Genomic DNA, 19591 nt, shown 5'->3' with positions numbered 1-19591 from the left:
ACTCTACCACATCTTTCACCCACCACTCTAGCTACTTAGCATGTGAAGCTGCCTGATTATAATGATGTTATCCTTTGGAGAAACAAAGCCCGAGGTCCCTGCTTAGCTAAGTTCCATTGTGTTACACTTTTCTTTTATGCTTCATCAATTAAAGGAGAATTTGCTATGTCTAAAATAAAGGTACCACCTCCCCTCCCCCTTGTTTGCACATGTGAGGGACCTTGGATATGACACATTCCATAGACTCTCAAAGTTGGGCAATATGTTTGGTTAATTGTTCCAAGCTGTACTTGCTCTTTCTTTTTTTGTTCCTTGTTGGGTTGGGAGTAGAGGAAAATTTCTTTGGAAATGGTTATTGTAAGAACTGAAAAAATTCTTTTTTTTTTTAATAAATGAAAGGTATAATATCTTAGAGCAGTTTGGTGACACAGTGGATAGAGTGCAAGGCCTGGAGTCAGGAAGGCCTAAGTCTAAATCTGGCCTCAGACATTTACTGGCTATGTGACCCTGGGCAAGTCACTTAACCCTGTTTATCTCAGTTTCATCTCTAAAATGACCTAGAGAAGGAAATGGCAAACCACTCTGGCATCTTTACCAAGAAAACCCCAAAAGGAGTCAGGAAGAGTTGAAAATGACTAAATAACAAAATAAGATTTTAGATCTTTAGCTTTGACTAAAACATAATAAAAAAAACCTCAATTTTCATTCCCCAGGCCCTCTGTGAACTGGTGGTTTGGAACTGTGCACTTTATAAAGTCATGGGTTAAACTTAAATAGATTTTAGGATTTAGAGCTGCTAAGGGCTGTGGGTATCACTTAGTCCAACTTCTTTACATTGCAGATGAGGAAAAGTAGAAGTAGATGTACATGTTCTTCATGCCAAATAATATGTAAGCTCCTGGGGGCAAGAACTATTTTATTTGCTTTTGTCTTTTATATATAGTTCCTGGAACATAATAGGTTAATTAAACAAATTAACTTAATAAATACTTATTGACAGGCTGACGTAGAAAGGTACTTAATTGGTGTATGTTGAATTGAAGAGATAAGCTTTATCCTTTCACACAGAATGGAAAGATCCCATGTTTCTGGAAAAAGGGAACAGGTCTGCAAAGAAACAATAAGAGAATAATGGGAAAGGGAGGGAAGTAGTCATGGACATGAAGACACCCAATTTGAGCTTATATTGGCAGCATTGAATAATTTCCAAACAAATATATTCACTGCTGTATGTTTGCTTATCTTTAAAATATTCCATCCCTTGACCTTTTGTAAAATATATACACATACACACACAGTCTGTCCACTAAAAGTCTATTAAATCCAAAGAATTACCTAACACCAAATCAAAAAAAAAAAAAAACAAACAACAACAACAACCAAAAACATCCATATGTGTAAAATAGCACACCCCTGTGCTGGAGCCAGTGCTCCACATTTACACAACAGAAACTAATAATTGCCACAAATCAAGGTTTGATTTATTGTATTGTTGATTATCTAAACTTAAGAAAATGTTAATACAGATTAAATTTAAAAGTGTGTGTGCATATCTCCTCCCTCCCCCAATAGCCTGGTTGTCAAACATTTAGTAGCATAGCTCTGTATTGCTTGATAAACATTTTTTGAGTCCAGCAGAACATCACTAGAATAGAGGCTTGGTAACTGTAGGCTAACAACAACAAGAACTAGCTTTTATGAAAATACTTCCAACTTTGCAAAGTGCTTTACATCCACTATTTCATTTAAGCCTCAGAACATCCCTGAGTAGGGGACACAATGATATATTAAATAAAGACATTGTCCTTAAAGAGTTTATATTCTTGTGAATGATAGAATCACTCCAAGAAATCACTGGTCTATGGGTACAATCTTAGCCTAGAATCTTTAAAGTACTGAGTCTTCTAAATATTATTATCATTAATACTGTCTATGATGATTTCTTCCAGTCCTCATTCTATGATCCAATGACAATATATTTTAAAGCCCTTTCTAGGTATTAACTTATTTGACCTCTAGAATATCTCTGAATAGTAAAGGCAGGTAACATTATCCCTATTATAGAGATGATGAAAATCAATTCAAAGCAGTTAAATGGCTTGGCAAAAGGCATATGGTTAACGCATGGGAGATCCAAGACCAGAGTTCAGTTCTAACCTGTAGTTTTTGCCTGACCCAATGTTGCCTCTAATAAATGTTAGTAGCCACTCCAAATGGGTTATTGCATAGAAATATTATACCAATGTATTGCTAGTTGATATCAACAGTCAAAGAGAGATGTTGAAGAGCTGGAATAGTAAGTGAAACTAACATGAAGATTCTAAATTTAGAATGAGAAGTTCACGGGCTTCTGTGGTAATCTGTGGGGATTTCACAAGTCTGCAGTTTCAAATAGTCAACAGCTCCTATCTTTCTCATGAATCAATTATTGAGCCTGCAATTAAGGTATTAGCCAAATGAATCTCCATTATGTGCACACTTTCTCCAGTGCTACAGATCTCAACCTCCACCCATGTCTGCTCATCTTTGAGCAGTCTGTTCAGTTTGCCACAGAGAGTCCACTCAATTGATACCTAGAATATTGCAATTCCTAAACTTCCCTACAGCTTCCCCCTTCCATAGACACTTATCTAGGATTGGGGTGGGTAATTACAATTATATGACTATCCAGGTTCATTTAGACTGACAGTTGTGATTTCTTTACTTACAAATTTCTTTCCCCAAACCCCCAGAGGCAGTTGGGGTTAAGTGACTTGCCCAGAGACCCACAGCTACTAGGTATCTGAGGCAAGATTTTAACTCAGGTCACTCCTGACTCTAGGGTCAGGACTCTATTCATTCCACCACCTAGTTGCCCTTACAAATTTCTTTTAAAAAATCTAGCACAACTTGGGGCAGCTAGATGGCGCAGTGGATAGAGCACCGGCCCTGGATTCAGGAGTACCTGAGTTCAAATCCGGCCTCAGACATTTAACACTTACTAGCTGTGTGACCCTGGGCAAGTCACTTAACCCCAATTGCCTTACGAAAAAAAAAATCTAGCACAACCTGAGTTCGGCAATTTCATAAGATCATATTAATAGCCAACCTTTATAAATTACTTTAAGTTTTGCAAAGTACTTTAAAAATGACATCTCATTTTAAACTCACAACAACCCTAAAAGGTAGGTATTATAATTATCTTCATTTTTTTTACAGATGAGGAAATTGAGGCACAGAGGGATTAAGTGAGCTGCTCAGTGTCACAAAGCTGATTGAGAGTAGATTTGAACTCAGGTCTATCCTGACTCCAAGTCCAGGACACTATCTACTGAAATATTTAACTACCTCATGATTTAGATCTGCCTCATAAATAGAGAACCAGAAAAGACCTTAGATATCACCTAACTCCAAACTTTTCATTTTTCAGATGATACAAAAAAGTAAAATCACTTGCCCAAGATAATACAGGTGATAAAACTGGGATTTGGGGCAGGAAGGGGGTAGAGTACAGGGTCTGGAGTCAGGAAAACCAGAGTTCAAATCAGGCCTCAGATACTTGCTAGCTGTGTGACTCTAGGCAAGTCACTTAACTCTATTTACCTCAGGTTCCTCATCTGTAAAATAAGCTGGAAAAGGAAATGGCAAACTACTATAGTATCTTTGCCAAGAAAACCCCAAATGAGGTTTGAACTTAGGCTGGCTGACTCCAAATCCAACACTCTTTCCATTAATAGGCCTTCATCAAATTTATTTTATTTTTATTTTCTTTGCTTTGGGAAAATTCTTAAAATCAGTGAAAAACTTTTTCTTCAGTAATCCTCAGACAGTTTGGACCTTGGGTCTATTGCACATTCAAACAGATTCACTTTTTTGTCTTGTTTTGTTTTGTTTGCAGGGAAATGAGGATTAAGTGACTTGTCTAAGGCCACATAGCTAGTAAGTGTCAGGTGTCTAAGGACAGATTTGAACTCAGGTCCTCCTGAATAAATAAATAATAATAAAGCCAGTACTTTATTCACTGTACCACTTAGCTGCCCCCCCCCCACCTGATTCACTTTTAAGAATCTGGAGAAAGTTAGTGGAAAGGAAATATGTGATAAAATATGCTTTAAAAATACATACCTATTCATTCTACATGGGTGTTACTTTTTTTTTTAACATTTTCCCAAATGCTATGGTGAATAAATTCCTATTTGCTCATCCTTCCTCTGTTACAATATGTCAGACTTCAGTGACTAATGCTAGGGAAAAAGATCGGTTGTCCATGCCTGCAGTGTGTGAAGAATGGTCCCAGGCAAGTGGGACCATTGTTTAATCCATAACTGCATGTGGAATAAGTTTTTGCTATGGTTGTTGTTTCTGTGTTATTTACTAACTTGAAAAAGAAACTGGGGGAAATGAGGAAAGGGTATTTACTACTACTAGCAGTTGGCTGGACTAACTATGGGTGGATGGTATTAGCCATATGGCAAAGAAGTGGAAGATGAGGGTGGTCATCAAATGGGAAATGACTGAATAAGTAAGTTGTGGTATTTGATTGTGATAAAATACTAGTATACAATAAGAAATGATGGGGGCAGCTAGGTGGCCCAGTGGATAGAATGCCAGATCCAAAGTCATGAAGACTCATCTTCCTGAGTTCAAATCTGGCCTTAGACACTTAACTGGGCAAGTAACTTAACCCTATTTGCTTCAGTTTCATCAGCTAGAGAAAGACATAGCAAACTATTATAGTATCTTTGCCAATAAAACCCCAGAAGGGATCATGAAGAGTCAGACATGACTGAAAATGACTAAACAACACGAAGAAATGATGAACAAGATGGTTTCAGAAATGTCTGGGAAGACTTATATGAACTGATACAAAGTGGAGCAAAATTATACACAGTAAGAGCAATATTGTAATGATGATCAACTGTGAAAGACAACTATCATGATCAATACAATAATCCAAGACAATTCCAAAGGACACATGAGGGAAAAAAGTGCTAACTTCCAGAGAGAGAACTGATGAACACAGTGCAGATTGTGAATTTTTTTCCACATTCTTTATGTATCTTGTTTTATTGGTTTGTTTGGTTTTGCAATATGGATAATATATAAATATGTTTTGCAGGACTTCACATGTATATTGATATATTGTTTGCCTTCTCAATGGATGGAGGAGGGAGAGAATTTGGAACTTTAAAAAATGTTTTAATCAATTTTAAACCATGCTGAGATTTCCTCATTGTGAGACAACCAGGAAAGGCAGAGCTCTTGAGATGGTTGGCCTCTTCCCTAAAGCCTTATGTTTTGGAGAAAGGAGGGTTATAGGGGAAAGGATTTCCTCTTTGGGGGTATTTGGAAGACATAGAATACATTATTTATGCAAATACTAATGCAGTGTTTCTTCTAATACAGGTGTCTTGAGACCGTGACATGATTTTTATACATGGATAATAGGATATTAAATAATGCTAAAAGCAAAAGAAAAGGAGTCTGCCTCTTTAAAAAAAAGCAGCATGAATAAATGGTTAGAATAATGAACTAAGTCAGGAAAACCTAGATCTAAATCCCACTTGTTAAACTTATTAGATATACAACCATAGGCCAGTCACTTAACCTCTGAGACTCAGTATCTCCCTAAGAGGTAAATTGTAGATACTAATACCTGTAGTACTTTCTTCACTATATTGTTGTGAGGATTCAACAAGGTAACATCTAAAACACTTTGTAAAAGTTGAAGTGGTTTTAAAATGCCTGATATTATTATAATCACTATCACACACTCAAAAATCTATGAATAAGTGTGATATTCAGAAACCTCCATTCCTTTATTATCCATTTCCTTCATTATCTATTATAGTGCAAAGACTTCCTCCTCCATGAAAAGGGTTGCTTTCTTACTGATTTAGCTCTCACTCAGAAGACTTCAGTACCTTCATCATATGCAGGAGCAACAAAAATCATGTTTTATGGCTTTGATCAGTGCAAGTTCCCTTACCTCAGAAATCACATTGAAATGGTGATGGCAACAGGAGGTTGGACAATAGATGGTGAGGGGTTTCATCAATTATGGTCCAGACTACAAAAGTAACATATGGAAGGAAAGCCCTGGACTTGGGAATCAAAATACCTGGGTTTGCATCCTGGCTCTTACAGTGGCTAGTGAAGTAAATCCAAGCAAATCAATCAACAAGCATCTATTAAGTACCTATTCAGTGCCAGGCATTATACTAGGCACTGAGGATGCAAAGAAAAAGAATGAAATAATTCCTGCTCTCAAGGAAATTCCTGCTCTCAGATAAACTTGAATGGGCTTGTATAAATTAATATAGAGCAAAAGAACAGAACTAGAAAAATTAGCGCAATGACCACAATATTGTCAAAGAAAATAACATTGAAAATCTTAGACCTCAATGACAAATTGTGATTTCAAAGATTAGTGGTGAAGCACGACTTTTTCTTAGAGAAGTGGTAGATTATAGGTATGGAATAGGTTGTACATTCATTTTGCTTTTCTGTTACTCTGTTCCTTTGTTATAGACACTAGCTATGTGTTTTGGGGCAAGTCACTTAACCCTGTTTGCCTCAGTTTCCTCATCAGTAAAATGAGCTGGAGCAGGAAATGGCAAACTACTCCCAAATTAGGTCACAAAAGTCTGACATGACTAAAGTGACTGAACAAATTGAACAAATTTTCTGACTATGGAAGGTTCTATTTGGAAAAGAGAGTCTTTGGGAAGTGACAGCAATATTTTAAGGAAGAGAATCAATAAAACATTTAAAAAGAATTAAATCATATAATATATGTGAAAATAGACAGTAATCAAACATTTATTAAATACCTATTATATGTCAGGCACTTTCCTACATGCTTTGTGAGTTGTAAAGCACTGTGTAAACCTAAGGTATTATTCTGATGTTTATGTCCAGCATTTCTTAAAAACAGTCATACATGCTCTGTGGTGGCAAAGAAATGGAAATTGCAGGGATCCCCATCAACTAGAGAATGACTGAACAAGTATGTGGCATCTGGTTGTGATGGAATACTACAGTGCTATAAGAAATTATGAGCTCAATGATCTCAGAAAGGCATAGAAGACTTGCATAACATGATAGAGTGAAGTGAGCAGAACCAAGAGAACATTGTATATAGTAACAGCAATATTGTTTTAAGAATGACTTGAATGACTAAGTTATTTTGATTATTATAAATACACAAAATAAAAATAAAGGACATATGAAGATGCTATCTGCATACAAAGAAAAAACTAACAGGGTCAGCTAGGTGGCTCAGTGGATAAAGCAGCGACCCTGGATTCAGGAGGACCCGAGTTCAAATTTGGCCTCAGACATTTGACACTAACTAGCTGTGTGACCCTTGGCAAGTCACTTAACCTTTATTGCCTACCAAAAAAACCCCTAAAAATTGAAGAATGTACTAAATAATTTTACCACATATATGTATATATAAATATATAAGTATTTATATGTATGTGTATACACATGCACACCTATTTCTGTCTAATTGTAGCCATCTCTAGAGTGAGGAAGGAGGGAAGGAAAAAAGTAATTTACATGATAACTTTGCTATATATTTATTTGGAGGGAATAGCAAGTTGTTCATGTAGATTTGTAGTTTCATGTGCAATCATCTTTTTATTGTGCTGTATTATGGAAATGCTTGTTTTGTGAATTGAAAATTGTGTGTGTGTGTGTGTGTGTGTGTGTGTGTGTGTGTGTGTGTGTGTAAAAGACATAGAAACACCTAAAATAGTCATATATTAGATCAACATCTTTAGGAAGATGCTTAAAATTACTACTATTGATGGGGCAGCTAGGTGGCACAGTGGATAGAGCACTGGCCCTGGATTCAGGAGGGCCTGAGTTCAAATCTGGCCTCAGACACTTAACACTTACTAGCTGTGTGACCCTGGGCAAGTCACTTAACCCCAATTGCCTCACTTTAAAAAAATACTACTATTGATATATTTATTATGTTATATTTAATAGTCAATCCTCTTATAAATATAAATATGTGTGTATATACAAATACATATGCATATGCATATGCATACACATACATATACACATACACATACACATATACTAGATTAGATTAAATTATTTCTCTCAAGATATAACATTTGGCCCTCTATATAAAATGCTGCCAAATCTGGACTATTCATTTATTATTACATTTATTACATTCTTAATAACCATCTTAAGATCATCCAATCTGATCATATTAAAATTTTTCTCATTGTCATTTGATATAAGTCAATTTACATCAAACCATATAAATTGTCTTCACTACTCCTGATGTGAACTAAGGCAAGAAATGATTTTCTAAAGTGCTGAACCCTTTCTATTCACCATCTGTAGAGAGGCATAGTAGAAAGAGCAGAAAGTCCTAGGTTTGAGTCCTGCATTAGATAATTATTAGTTATGTGACCCCTAGCAAATGAATTAACCATTCTAAGCCTCAATTTCATCAGAATAAGGACAATAATCACACCTACCTCATAGAGTTGTCAGGATCAAATGTATGTAAAGTGCTGAGTATTGTTGAGTAAATCAGCTTTTACTGTTATCTTTCTTACTCATGCCTATAAATGACAGGCGCTCAGGCCTGAGCTGCATAAGGCACCTTCCCCCATCCACCAAGAACACAGATCAGTCTGTGGGTATGAATCTTCTAGAAAAGGGGTCCATTTCAGTGTTCTGAAGAGAAAATCTTCACTACAAGACTAAGAACACATGGTACAAAAAGCAAATGGTAGAAAAGAATTGTTTCATCTTATCAGTCACTGACAGTGGCAACAAGGACAATGTAACAGAGGGCATAGATTTCCCTCTTCAGGTCAATGTTGTGCCACTTCTTATAAGGATGATGGTGAATTTGAAGCAAGCTGTCAGTGCTGGTTCATCAACCAGCTCTAATAGTCAGAGTAGTTTTTTATGCATGTCATCCCTTTGAGATTTTAGGTCAGATATTGCTCGAAGCCTGCTTCTCTAGCAGTCCCTGAGGACAATCCTGCCAGATGTACACAGCACAAAAATTAAAAACAAAATCTTTGTGATACAGATTTGAATAAGTTCTTCCTGGGAGGGCTGAGAGTAATGTTCCCCTGATTATAACTGCTTATCACTATCTCTATCCAAAGGGTCTTGTGATGTTTCTTTGATTCTATAAAGGTCTTCAAATGGGATGAGGTGAATGTGCATGTGTGAGTCTAAGTTGAATGTCAGTCATACAACCCAAGAAAACCTTGTTCCACATGTACCACATGACCAAGGTGCCTTGCAAAAGGCTAAAGCAGTGGGTAATATTCCTAAGAGCAAACCAAGTCCAGACAAAATGGCAGCAGCAGAAGGAAATTATTTTGTAGAAAACAGACTCTTCTCTGGGGAACTAGAGTGAGAGCATGTACATACATAAAATCTCTCAGTGCCGTGTTCCAGTTGAGCCTTATACCCCACCATAAAATGCTGCCATTTAAAACTTCTTGTCCATTCATATGACTTTGAATGGTATGTAGTCCATGTGTAAATTAAACATAGCTTACTTAAAACACACAGAAACAAGACAATTCAAAGCAGCCCGGAATCCAAAATCAATTCAATTCAATCCTATCCAGTCTGAGAGGCATTTATTAAGCACCTAGTCCTGGCAAGATATTGTGCAAGGCACTGGGGATACAAACACAAAATAACAGCCTCACCCCTAAGTGAGCTCATATTCTAAGTCAGGGAAGGATATACAGCTAGAGACATAAGAATACAAATGATAATTTGAGCAGGAAGAAGCAAAAAAAACTGAAGGGAATCCATAAAGATGTCAGATAATACATGAGCTGATCCTTATTTTTTTCAAAAATGGGGATTAAAAAAATGGAGTTGAGGAGGTAGTGTCTCTAGATGTGGAGGACTATCCGTGCAGACACTGAGGTGGAAAATACAGGGTTAATATTGAGGCAGAGCAAGTTGCCCCATTTAGCTGAAGATACCATATTAGAAGAGAAGTAAGAGTAATTACATTCATGATCTAACTTTGCCAGAACAAAATACAGGGACCATTTTAAGTTCTTTTATTTTAAATTAGTTTTTAATTCTGATTTAAGTTACTAAGTATTTTCAAGCTCCAGAAGAAAAGATTACTCAAATAATAATAAACACAACTTTTTTCTAAGAATAATACTTTGAAATAAGTCAATACAAATATTATCATAACTTCCAAATGAGGAAACTGAGACTTGGAGAGGCTAGGTGACTGTCTGGAGTCAGATGACTACTACGTATTGGAGCCAGGATCCATAGATTCATAGGATCATAGATCTCTAGCTACAAGGTACCTTAGAAGTCACCTAGTCTTGTCCCCTCAAATGTTAGTAGCCTCCCTCTCATATTTCTTTGCATTTAATTACTTTGTATTTCTCCTCTTCATATATATTCTGTATATACTTAAATGTCTTTGTGGCTTTCTCCATTGATTATAATATAAGCTCCTTGCAATATGTATTGTTTTATTTGTTGTGTTTGTGCTTATGATGCTTAGCAAAGTGTCTGGATTATGGCAGGTACATAATAGATTTTATTGCTTGATTGATATGGATGAGGTAACAGACCTGGGCAGCTTAAATGATTTATTCAAAGTCACAAAAGTAGATATTGGAGGCAAGATCAAAACTAGGTCTTGCCTGACCCCCACTCCAGTGTATTTTCCACTAAAGTCAAGTTGCTGAGTTTATTTTCTAGCAGTATTCATATCTAGGGAAAGAAAAAGAGGTTAGAAAATTATATGTTCACTTCATTTTTCCAAATTTTCTTTCCCCTTGTAGCATAGATAATAGAATTGATTATGTGATATATTTCAATGTTTGCTGTTTAAATTTAAGATCTGAGTAATTCTATCAGCAAATCAATGTAATCATGAGCAATTTGTTATGCCTTTAAATGGCTAATTTCTACACAAGCAAACACTCCATTGACCTTAGTGTAAGCCATTATTTCTTCAAGAAGGAGCTATAATTTTTAAAGGGCAAGGGGATGTCCACCAATATTAGATTGAAGAAAATGTATCAGGATTTACTATTATTTATAAATAATATATAGAATGGCTGAGATCTTTCATCAATATCAATGTCACCAAGGCTAGGGACAATTGCTCTGAAGCCATCAAATTCCCAGGGTACCAAATGCACAAGGCTGAGCTTCTAGCAGCAAAAAACCACTGTTACTCTTCCCTTCTCATGCCTACCCTTCCTCTTTCAATTATCAGGAAAGAACAAGAGGTCCAGATTATGCCACAGACATCATATCCATTGAACTAGTTTATCTCTGAAAAAATTGTTTTCCCTTTAAAAATATTTTCATCAAAATAATCCCCCTTTCATGTTCAAGAAGTCTACTTCATGCTGTAATTTAATTATGGAATAGCTATCATATGAAATTGACCACATGCCAATTTTTTGGACAAATATTTCCCCTGCCACTGAGCTTTAGACAACATAATGTGCAAGTGCAAGGTAAAACTATCCACTGTCACTTTTCATGACTATGGCCAAATGTCACCACACAATGAGCTGGATCTCTATCAAAGAAAAAAGACTGAAAAAGCAATTTTCAATAACTATACCAGACTAAAGTTCTCAGCAGGTGACTTTCCAAAGGAAAATAATGCTAAACAGGCACAGTGGAAAATGTTTCTCATGCTAGCAAGCACACTGGTCTATAATCCCTTTTCCTCTAGAATAGATGCATAATGAATGTTTATTGAATTAGAGATTAAACAGATGGGATATGATTGCTGAGCCACTGTTAGTAATGTTTGAAAGAATATAGAAAACAAGAAATGGTATCATAAAACTGGAGAAGAGCAAAGGTCTTGATTTTTCAAAAAAAGGGAAAAGTCAAACTACAGACCAATAGTTTGACTTTGATTCTGGTGAAACTACAAGAATGGATCATTATAGATATAGTTGTGAACTTCTGGGCTGGGATATAGTGTTTCCAAAGAACTAGTGAGGGGACACTAAATTAAGCTCACCTTTTTTTTTTTTTACAAGACTATTAAACTATTAGATGAGGGCATTGCTATATATAGAGATAGAGATATAGATATAGTATAGATATAGAGGTGGGAAAGTTGTGGATTAGAACAAAATACAATTAGATATATTCAAAATTAGTTGAATAAGTTGAAATTAAAGAAGAGCTCCTAATAGTTCAATGCCAACATTGCTGGTGGTCACCAGTGGAGTAGCCCAAAATTCTCTTCATGACTCTGTGCTATTAAAACATCAATGACTTAAATAAAGGTATAGATGGGATATATAAATTTGCAAGTGATGCAAAGAGGAACAAGCTAGAGCCATAGCAAAAAACTCAGAAACAGATGCCTGATTATGGTATATTGATTTAGAAAATCACAAATTGACATTATCTGTGTTCTATTGTATTTTTAAAATTTATTTTGTTAAGCATTTCTCAATTACATTTTAATGTGATTCACTTGGTGAATTTTGTCACAAATTTGACAACTCTGAGGTAAAGCATTGGACTGAATCTTGGAAAAATGACATTCATTAAGGGTAAATAAGGTATTATACTTTAACACAACAAATCAACTTCATAAGTACAAGATACAATTAAACAATAGTTATTCAGAAAAGATCTGAGTCTTAGTGAACTTCAAGCAGTGTGATGTTTCACCCAAAACAGCTAATGTAATCTTGTGCTACAGTAAGAGGCATAGCATCCCAAAATAGCAAGAAATTCGCTAAATTGACAATAAAATTGAATTAATTGACAAAACTTGGAACTATTTTTGGAAAAACAATAAATTATATAAAACCCTACAGAACTTGATTAAGAAGAAAGAAAATTGAAACTGAGGACCAGAGTTGAAAGCTGGCGCCAGTAGCCCGAGATGCAGTAGCCACTGGAGGTCCTGCAGTTTGGGAGCAGGAGCCAGGTCAGCTGAGGCACGGGCCTGGTTCTGTTCCCCAGGGGCCCATGGCGAGCAGCCCTGGCCTGGGCCTGTGCTTGGCACTGAGCCTGCAGTTGTTGAACCCCCGGCTCACCTTGGCCCATAAGACTGTCCACACCCGGAATGAAAGCTACACTACCATCCCTTCCACAACACCACCACCCAGCGGGGCCCTGTCCCAGGGTGCAGTTACTGTCATCATCACTGTGTTCTCAGTCCTGGGTATCCTCCTCCTGGTAGTGGCACTGGTCCTGCTGGGTCGGAAGCTTCGGGAGAAACGCCAGACAGAGGGCACCTACCGGCCCAGCAGTGAAGAGCAGTTGTCCCATGCGGCTGTGGCAGCCCCAGGTCCCCAGGACTCGAAGAACAAGGCGTGGGGCTGGGTGTCCTGCTGGGATTAGGGCGGGTGCAAAAGGTTTGGGCCCCCAGGGGCTGAGACTTTGGCGAGCGCCGAAACTGATCACCCCTTTCCCCTCCCCTGGTCATTTGACTAACATTCCACCCTCCCGGAGGCCACTTAACTCTCTCAGGTCTAATCTTCCCCTCCCAGTGAATAATAATAGGTATTTGAACTGAAAAGGAGGTGCTTGGAAAAGGCTTCCACTCCTACTGGAAATCCTCCCCCACCCCCTTTTCTCTGAAATTTCCTCCTCCCCTTTTCCTGAGCCACTACCTCCAATTCCCTAGAATTGTCCTGGGGAGGGGCTGCTTGATTTGTGTTTTTTATAAAGATGGTCTTAAGGTCAAAAAAAAAAAAAAGAAGAAAGAAAATTAAATTACCATTATCAAAAATGAAGAATTCACCACAGATAAAGAAATAAAGGATATTTTTAGAAACTATTTTGCCCAACTGTACATCAACTTAAATCAAATCAATGAATCTTCATGAAAATATGATACTTAAACTAACAAAACAAGAAATGGAGAATTTAAATAATCTAATTTCAGAGGAAATATATTGAACAAGAAATAAATGAACTAACAAAGGAAAAAAATTCAAGAACCAAACAGATTCACAAGTAAATTTTATCACACATCACAAAGATTATACTCTATGACCAGATTGGATTTATACCAGGAATGTAGGGTTGGTTTAGTATTAGAAAAACTATAAATTTAATTAAGTCTATGAATAAAAAAAAATCAAAAAAATTATTTGGTTATATCATATGTATGTAGAAAATGCTCTTAACAAAATACAATATCCATTCATGTTTGAAAAATAGAATATACAGGAATAAATAAATCTTTCCTTAAAAGGATAAATAGTATATATCTAAAACCTACAACTACTGTTATTTGTAATACACATAGATTAGAATCCTGTACCACAAATATAGGGGTGAAACAAGAATGTCCACTGTCATCACTTTTATTTGGCAAAGTAAAAGAAATGCTGGCTATAGCAAGGAAATAACTAGAAAAAAAGAAAAAAAATCATTTTGTGCCAATGATATGATGATACACTTGAAAAATCTTAGTCAACTAAAATTATTTGAAGCAATTAACAACTTTAGAAAACTTGCAGAATAAAAAATAAATACACAAAAATCTAATACCAATAAAATCAAGCAAGAAGAGATAGAAAAAGAAATTCCATTTTAAATTACTATAGAATATATATAATATTTGGGAGACTATCTTCTATACACACAAGCACTATACAAATACTACTGTTTTATAGAAGTAAAGACAGACCTGAATAATTGGAAGAATACTCAGTGCTCATGGATAGAACAAGTCAATATAATAAAAATTATAATACTACCTAAATTAATATACTTATTTAATACCACACTAATCAAACTACCAAAGTAATACTCTGTAAAACTAAAAAAAAATAGTAACAAAAGTCACATTGTTTCTCAAAAGAAAAAATGAAAATAAATAGAAACCAAGTGGGGCAAGTAGCACCAAATCTCAAACTATACTAAAAGGCAGTTATTAAAATAATTTGCAGTTGGTCAAGAAAAAAAAGGGAACTACCTGATATCCTAAAATTTGATAAACCCAAAGATCCCAGGTATTGGGATAAAGACTAACTACAGTATATTTTTTAAAGTGCTGGGGAAATTACATGGCAAAATGGAAGAAATTATATGAAGACCAAGACCTCACATGTTATACAAAGATAAGCTCCAAATGGATAGTGTACTTGATCTAGATGTAAAAGGTCACAGAATAAACTAATTAGGGTAACATGAAAAACATATCTATCAGATCTATGAATAAGAATGTTCATAACCAAAGAACAGAATATGTAGAAAATAATTTTGATTACATAAAATTGTAAAACTTTTTCACAAACATAACAAAGCTAAAATTAAAAGTGAATGATTATCTGGGCAAAATCTCAGAAGAAAGCTTCTCTGATAAAGAACTCATTTCCAAGACATATGAAGAACTGATTCAAACAGATGAATGAGACCCATTCCCCAATTGATAAATGATTCAAGGAAATAAATAGTTCTCAGGAGAAGAAAACCAGGCTATCTATAGCATATGAAAAAATTCTACCAATTAGAAAAATGCAAATTAAAGCAATTCTGAGATTCTTCTTCACATACCTGAGTAGCAATAATGACAAAAAGAGAAAATAATAAATGTTGGAGATGCTGTGGGAAAATAGGTACATTTGATTGACTAGTACAACCATTCTGAAAAGCAATTTGTAATTACACACAAAATGTTGCTAAACAACACATAGGCTTTGACCTAGCTAGCACTATACCCTAAAGAAATCATAGAAGAGGGAAAAGTCCTTTAAGTATAAAAATATTTAAATCAATTCTATGGTGACAAGAAAACTGGAAACTAAGGTGATGCTCATCACTTTGGAATGGCTGAAAAACATATAGTATATGAATGAGATAGTATATTGTGGTAACATATTGTGCTATAAGAAATGAGGCAACAGATTGCTTCAAAAAAGACATGAACTGATGCAAAGTGAAAGAGAACAACTTATACTGCTATAGTAGCAATACATATTTATACTATATTGTTATACTGTATCATTAGTATACTATTATACCATATCAATATAAAAATGAACAGTTTTGATGACTTTTAAAAACTAATAAAGAATAATATGAACAGAACCAGGGAAACAATTTATATCTAATTCAATCCAACACACAAACATATATGGTACCTACTATGTGCCAGAAACTGTGCTAAGTGCTAGAGGTAAAATTAATATGAAGATAGTCCATGACCTCAAGGAGTTCATAATTTAATAGGGGAGACAGAGAGACCAGGTGGTAGCTGACATAAGGTCCAATGGAGTTGAACTCAAGTAGAGCTGAAGATGCAGAGTGGAGTGAGCCAAAAAGTCCAGTTTCTGTACTCTCTAAAGGAAGACATTACGAGTTCACTACTCCACCCTCAAGCCCTTCAATCAAATTGGGAGAGAAGGCTGAGGGAGGTGGTGTCAAACAAAGCTTGAGCCACTAGTTTGTTGATGAGATTAGAGGTAATCAACTTAACTTGTGAGGAGTATCAATGTAATTCCTAAACTAAGAGACACCTGGAATTATCACATAGACACTAATCAGATGCAAGGCCCCATATACAAGATAGATATATTCTTTATATATGAAAGAAAGGGAAAACAAACCCTTAATCCAGGACACAAAGAAAGTGTAAAAAATTTCCCAACCAGTATTAGCAAAACATATTTATACTACTAACTCTCTGGATACAAACTGCAGTAGATATGCCATGTCCAATTCCCTAGGTGCAGATCTCCTTTTACTGATAAGGACTAGCTTGCTGAAAATAATCAGAAGGATTTTTTTAAAACCAACTTTGTTAGCAGATCTTTTAAGGAATCTTGCTCAGTGTTAATATTTTCACTGTACCTACTCTTGGATGTACATAATTATTTTGTCCCCACCACCACTATCTTAGAATGTGAGGTCTCTGAAGGCAAAGATAATGTTTTTGCCTTTCTATGTCTCCCCATGATTTTAGCACAATACCTAGAATACAGTAAATACTTAATAAATGCTTATTCTGACTTGGTTTACATGGGAGACAACTTATTGGAGGAAAGCCTTTAGTTACTATTTTTATCTACCTAGTCAATTGGGGTTTTTTTACATTTTCAATGCAAGATTATCGTGGCACCTTACATTCCTGAGTTGCCGATACTCTAAAGAGTAAAATCATAAATATGGATATTTTCTGACAGTACAAATCACAATATAGCCATGCCCGCTGATCCTATGGGATTGTTGTCCATGTTCTTCCATAAATCTGCCATAGTGGATCCTCTCTAACATGCTGTGGCCAGGGGTAGAGGGGAGGAGGGAGGGTGAAAGACTTTCCTGCCTTTCTCTTGTCATCAAAAATATATTGATGGGGGCAGCTAGGTGGCGCAGTGGATAGAGCACCGGCCCTGGAGTCAGGAATACCTGAGTTCAAATCCGGCCTCAGACACTTAACACTTACTAGCTGTGTGACCCTGGGCAAGTCACTTAACCCCAATTGCCTCACTAAAAAAAAAAAATTAAAAAAAAATATATTGATGGAACACACATGAACCCTTTAATCTCTTTTCCTCTCAATGATTTTTCCCTATATCTTTAATTCTAGTTCTTCCTCCTAGTTCCTTATCTGTTATTTTCCAACCTGTTCCAACCTACCATATATGTGTCCACTGCCCTCTGAGTGATACTCAGTTTTAATTCTTCACAGACTGTGATGCTCCATGACTTATATCCAAAACCACTGCTGATAGAAGATTAGTGATTTTAAAAAGCAGGAGACTCCCGTTTCAGTGAGAAGCTTGGAGTCATTAAAGGTACTCTAGAAGAGAAATGAAGGAGTTAAAACCTCAATAGACTAGTTTCTTGTTGAGCAAGACTATTGGGAAGATGTCTCCTTGGACGAGGTTTTTCTGTAACATTTTTAAAGGAATCTTGAATGATTTTGTTGTATAGATGGGAGGCATCTTGTGAAAGGAAAGCCTTTAAGGGGGTGTTTTTCTCTCCTGAATCAGTCTTTTTCTTTTAAAAATTGTTAACAAACAAGCATAGTGGGTTCTTGTTAGGCACTGAGAGTACTTTGAATAGAGCATCAGGCCTACTGTTTGGAGACCTGAGTTAAAGCTAGCTTCAGATACTTACTGGTTATGTGACCCTGAATAAGTCACTTAACCTTTTTTTTTTTAAAAAAAAAACTTCTGTTTGCCTCAGTTTCCTCATCTGTAAACCAGGAATAGTTATACCACCTACCTCTCAGAGTTGATGTGAGGATCAAATGAGATAATAATTGTAAAGTACTTACCACAGTGCCTGGCATATAGTAAGTACTATATAAATGTTAGGGGCAAGTAGGTGGTACAGTGTATAGAGCACCAGACCTGGAGTCAAGAAGACTTATTTATTATCTGTGTAACTCTGGGCAAGTCACTTAACCTTTTTTTTTTTTTTTTGCAGGGCAATGAGGATTAAGTGACTTACCCAGGGTCACAGCTAGTGTCAAGTGTCTGAGGCTGGATTTGAACTCACGTCCTCCTAAGCACCAGTGCTGGTGCTTCATCCACTGCACCATCTAGCTGCCCTCTGCCTTTTTTTTTTTTTTTGCCTCAGTTACAGTAAAATGAACTGGAGAAGGAAATGGCAAACCACTCCAGTATCTTTACCAAGAAAACCCCAAATAGGGTCACAAAGAGTCAGACACAACTGAAAATGACTTGACAACAACAACAACAACAACAACATAAATGTTGGCTATTGATATTATTATTTTCTGGTATCTTTGAACCAATTGTATGATAGCAAAAATATAGTATAATGTGGATTATTACTTGTAAAACTTTACCTATTCATTACTACTACCTTTACTACAGATTTCCTTGATGAGTTCATAGACAGGCCTGATTTTAAAAAACAACTTTGTATAGATGAAAAAAAGAAACACAAATGTACAAATGTAGTTAATGTTCTGTGGTCAGTCCTCTATTTTTAGTTATAATTAATAAGGTCTGATTTTTTCACACTTTTTGTATTATCTTCTTGTGACTTGATAGTCTCAAAACTGCTCTCCTCCACATATATTTGATCCAGGCCAGATGCTTTTATTATCATTATTTTCTTTAATGCAATTTATTCCTTCTCTATAAGCACATCTGAGACTATAATGTTAGTGTTTCATTGTGGTGGCTCCACCGTCTTGGTTTATGAAAAGGATTTGTTGGAGGCAGCTAGGTGGAGCAGTGGAAAAAGCACTAGTCTTGGATTCAGGAGAACCTGAGTTCAAGTCCAGCTTCAGACACTTGACACTTACTAGCTGCATGACCCTGGGCAAGTCACTTAACCCTCATTGCCCTGGGGGGGAAAAAAGGTTTTGTTATAATATTTTTTCAGATCTTTTCCATTTTTCTTCTACTTGTCATGATTATATTGTTATTCTTAAATGTGCTTAGGATATCTTTGAACACGTTGGTATCTTACCAAGCATTCTTTAAACTGGTTTTACCTTTGACTCCTATTTTATGAATTGAAAATGCTCACAATTTTCCACCATCTTTTTCTGTAAGATTTTACAAATGAGTTTGCATTCTAATTTTGTGTTTCACTTAACTCATATCTTTCCACTAGGGAAAAGAGTCGTGCTTAGGAAACT

At 36.0% G+C, this 19591-nt stretch overlaps 2 protein-coding genes across 5 annotated transcripts in view; one reads left to right on the top strand and one right to left on the bottom strand.

Annotated features, from left to right (window-relative positions):
* The window catches only part of RASGRP3 (RAS guanyl releasing protein 3), a 123070-nt gene that overhangs the window by 96071 nt on the left and 7408 nt on the right, over window positions 1–19591 (bottom strand). For 2 of the 4 annotated variants that reach the window (XM_043988129.1, XM_043988134.1), the window contains exon 1: window positions 991–1082. The exons of 1 other annotated variant lie outside the window; for it this stretch is intronic. The gene's annotated coding sequence lies outside the window, so the exon portion shown is untranslated. Of the gene's footprint in view, window positions 1–990; window positions 1083–19591 lie in introns of those variants that run through there. One more of the 4 variants, XM_043988131.1, reaches the window with a different exon arrangement.
* On the top strand, window positions 12877–13705 carry LOC122743285 (protein crumbs homolog 3-like). Its single transcript, XM_043988135.1, has one exon. The coding sequence runs from the start codon at window positions 12985–12987 to the stop codon at window positions 13357–13359; it is 375 nt and encodes a 124-aa protein (XP_043844070.1). The 5' UTR covers window positions 12877–12984; the 3' UTR covers window positions 13360–13705.

This window comes from Dromiciops gliroides, chromosome 2, assembly GCF_019393635.1.
Source record: "Dromiciops gliroides isolate mDroGli1 chromosome 2, mDroGli1.pri, whole genome shotgun sequence".
NCBI lineage: Eukaryota > Metazoa > Chordata > Mammalia > Microbiotheria > Microbiotheriidae > Dromiciops > Dromiciops gliroides.
The sequence above is the reverse complement of the archived record's forward strand: the minus strand, read 5'-3'. Positions and strand labels throughout refer to the sequence as shown.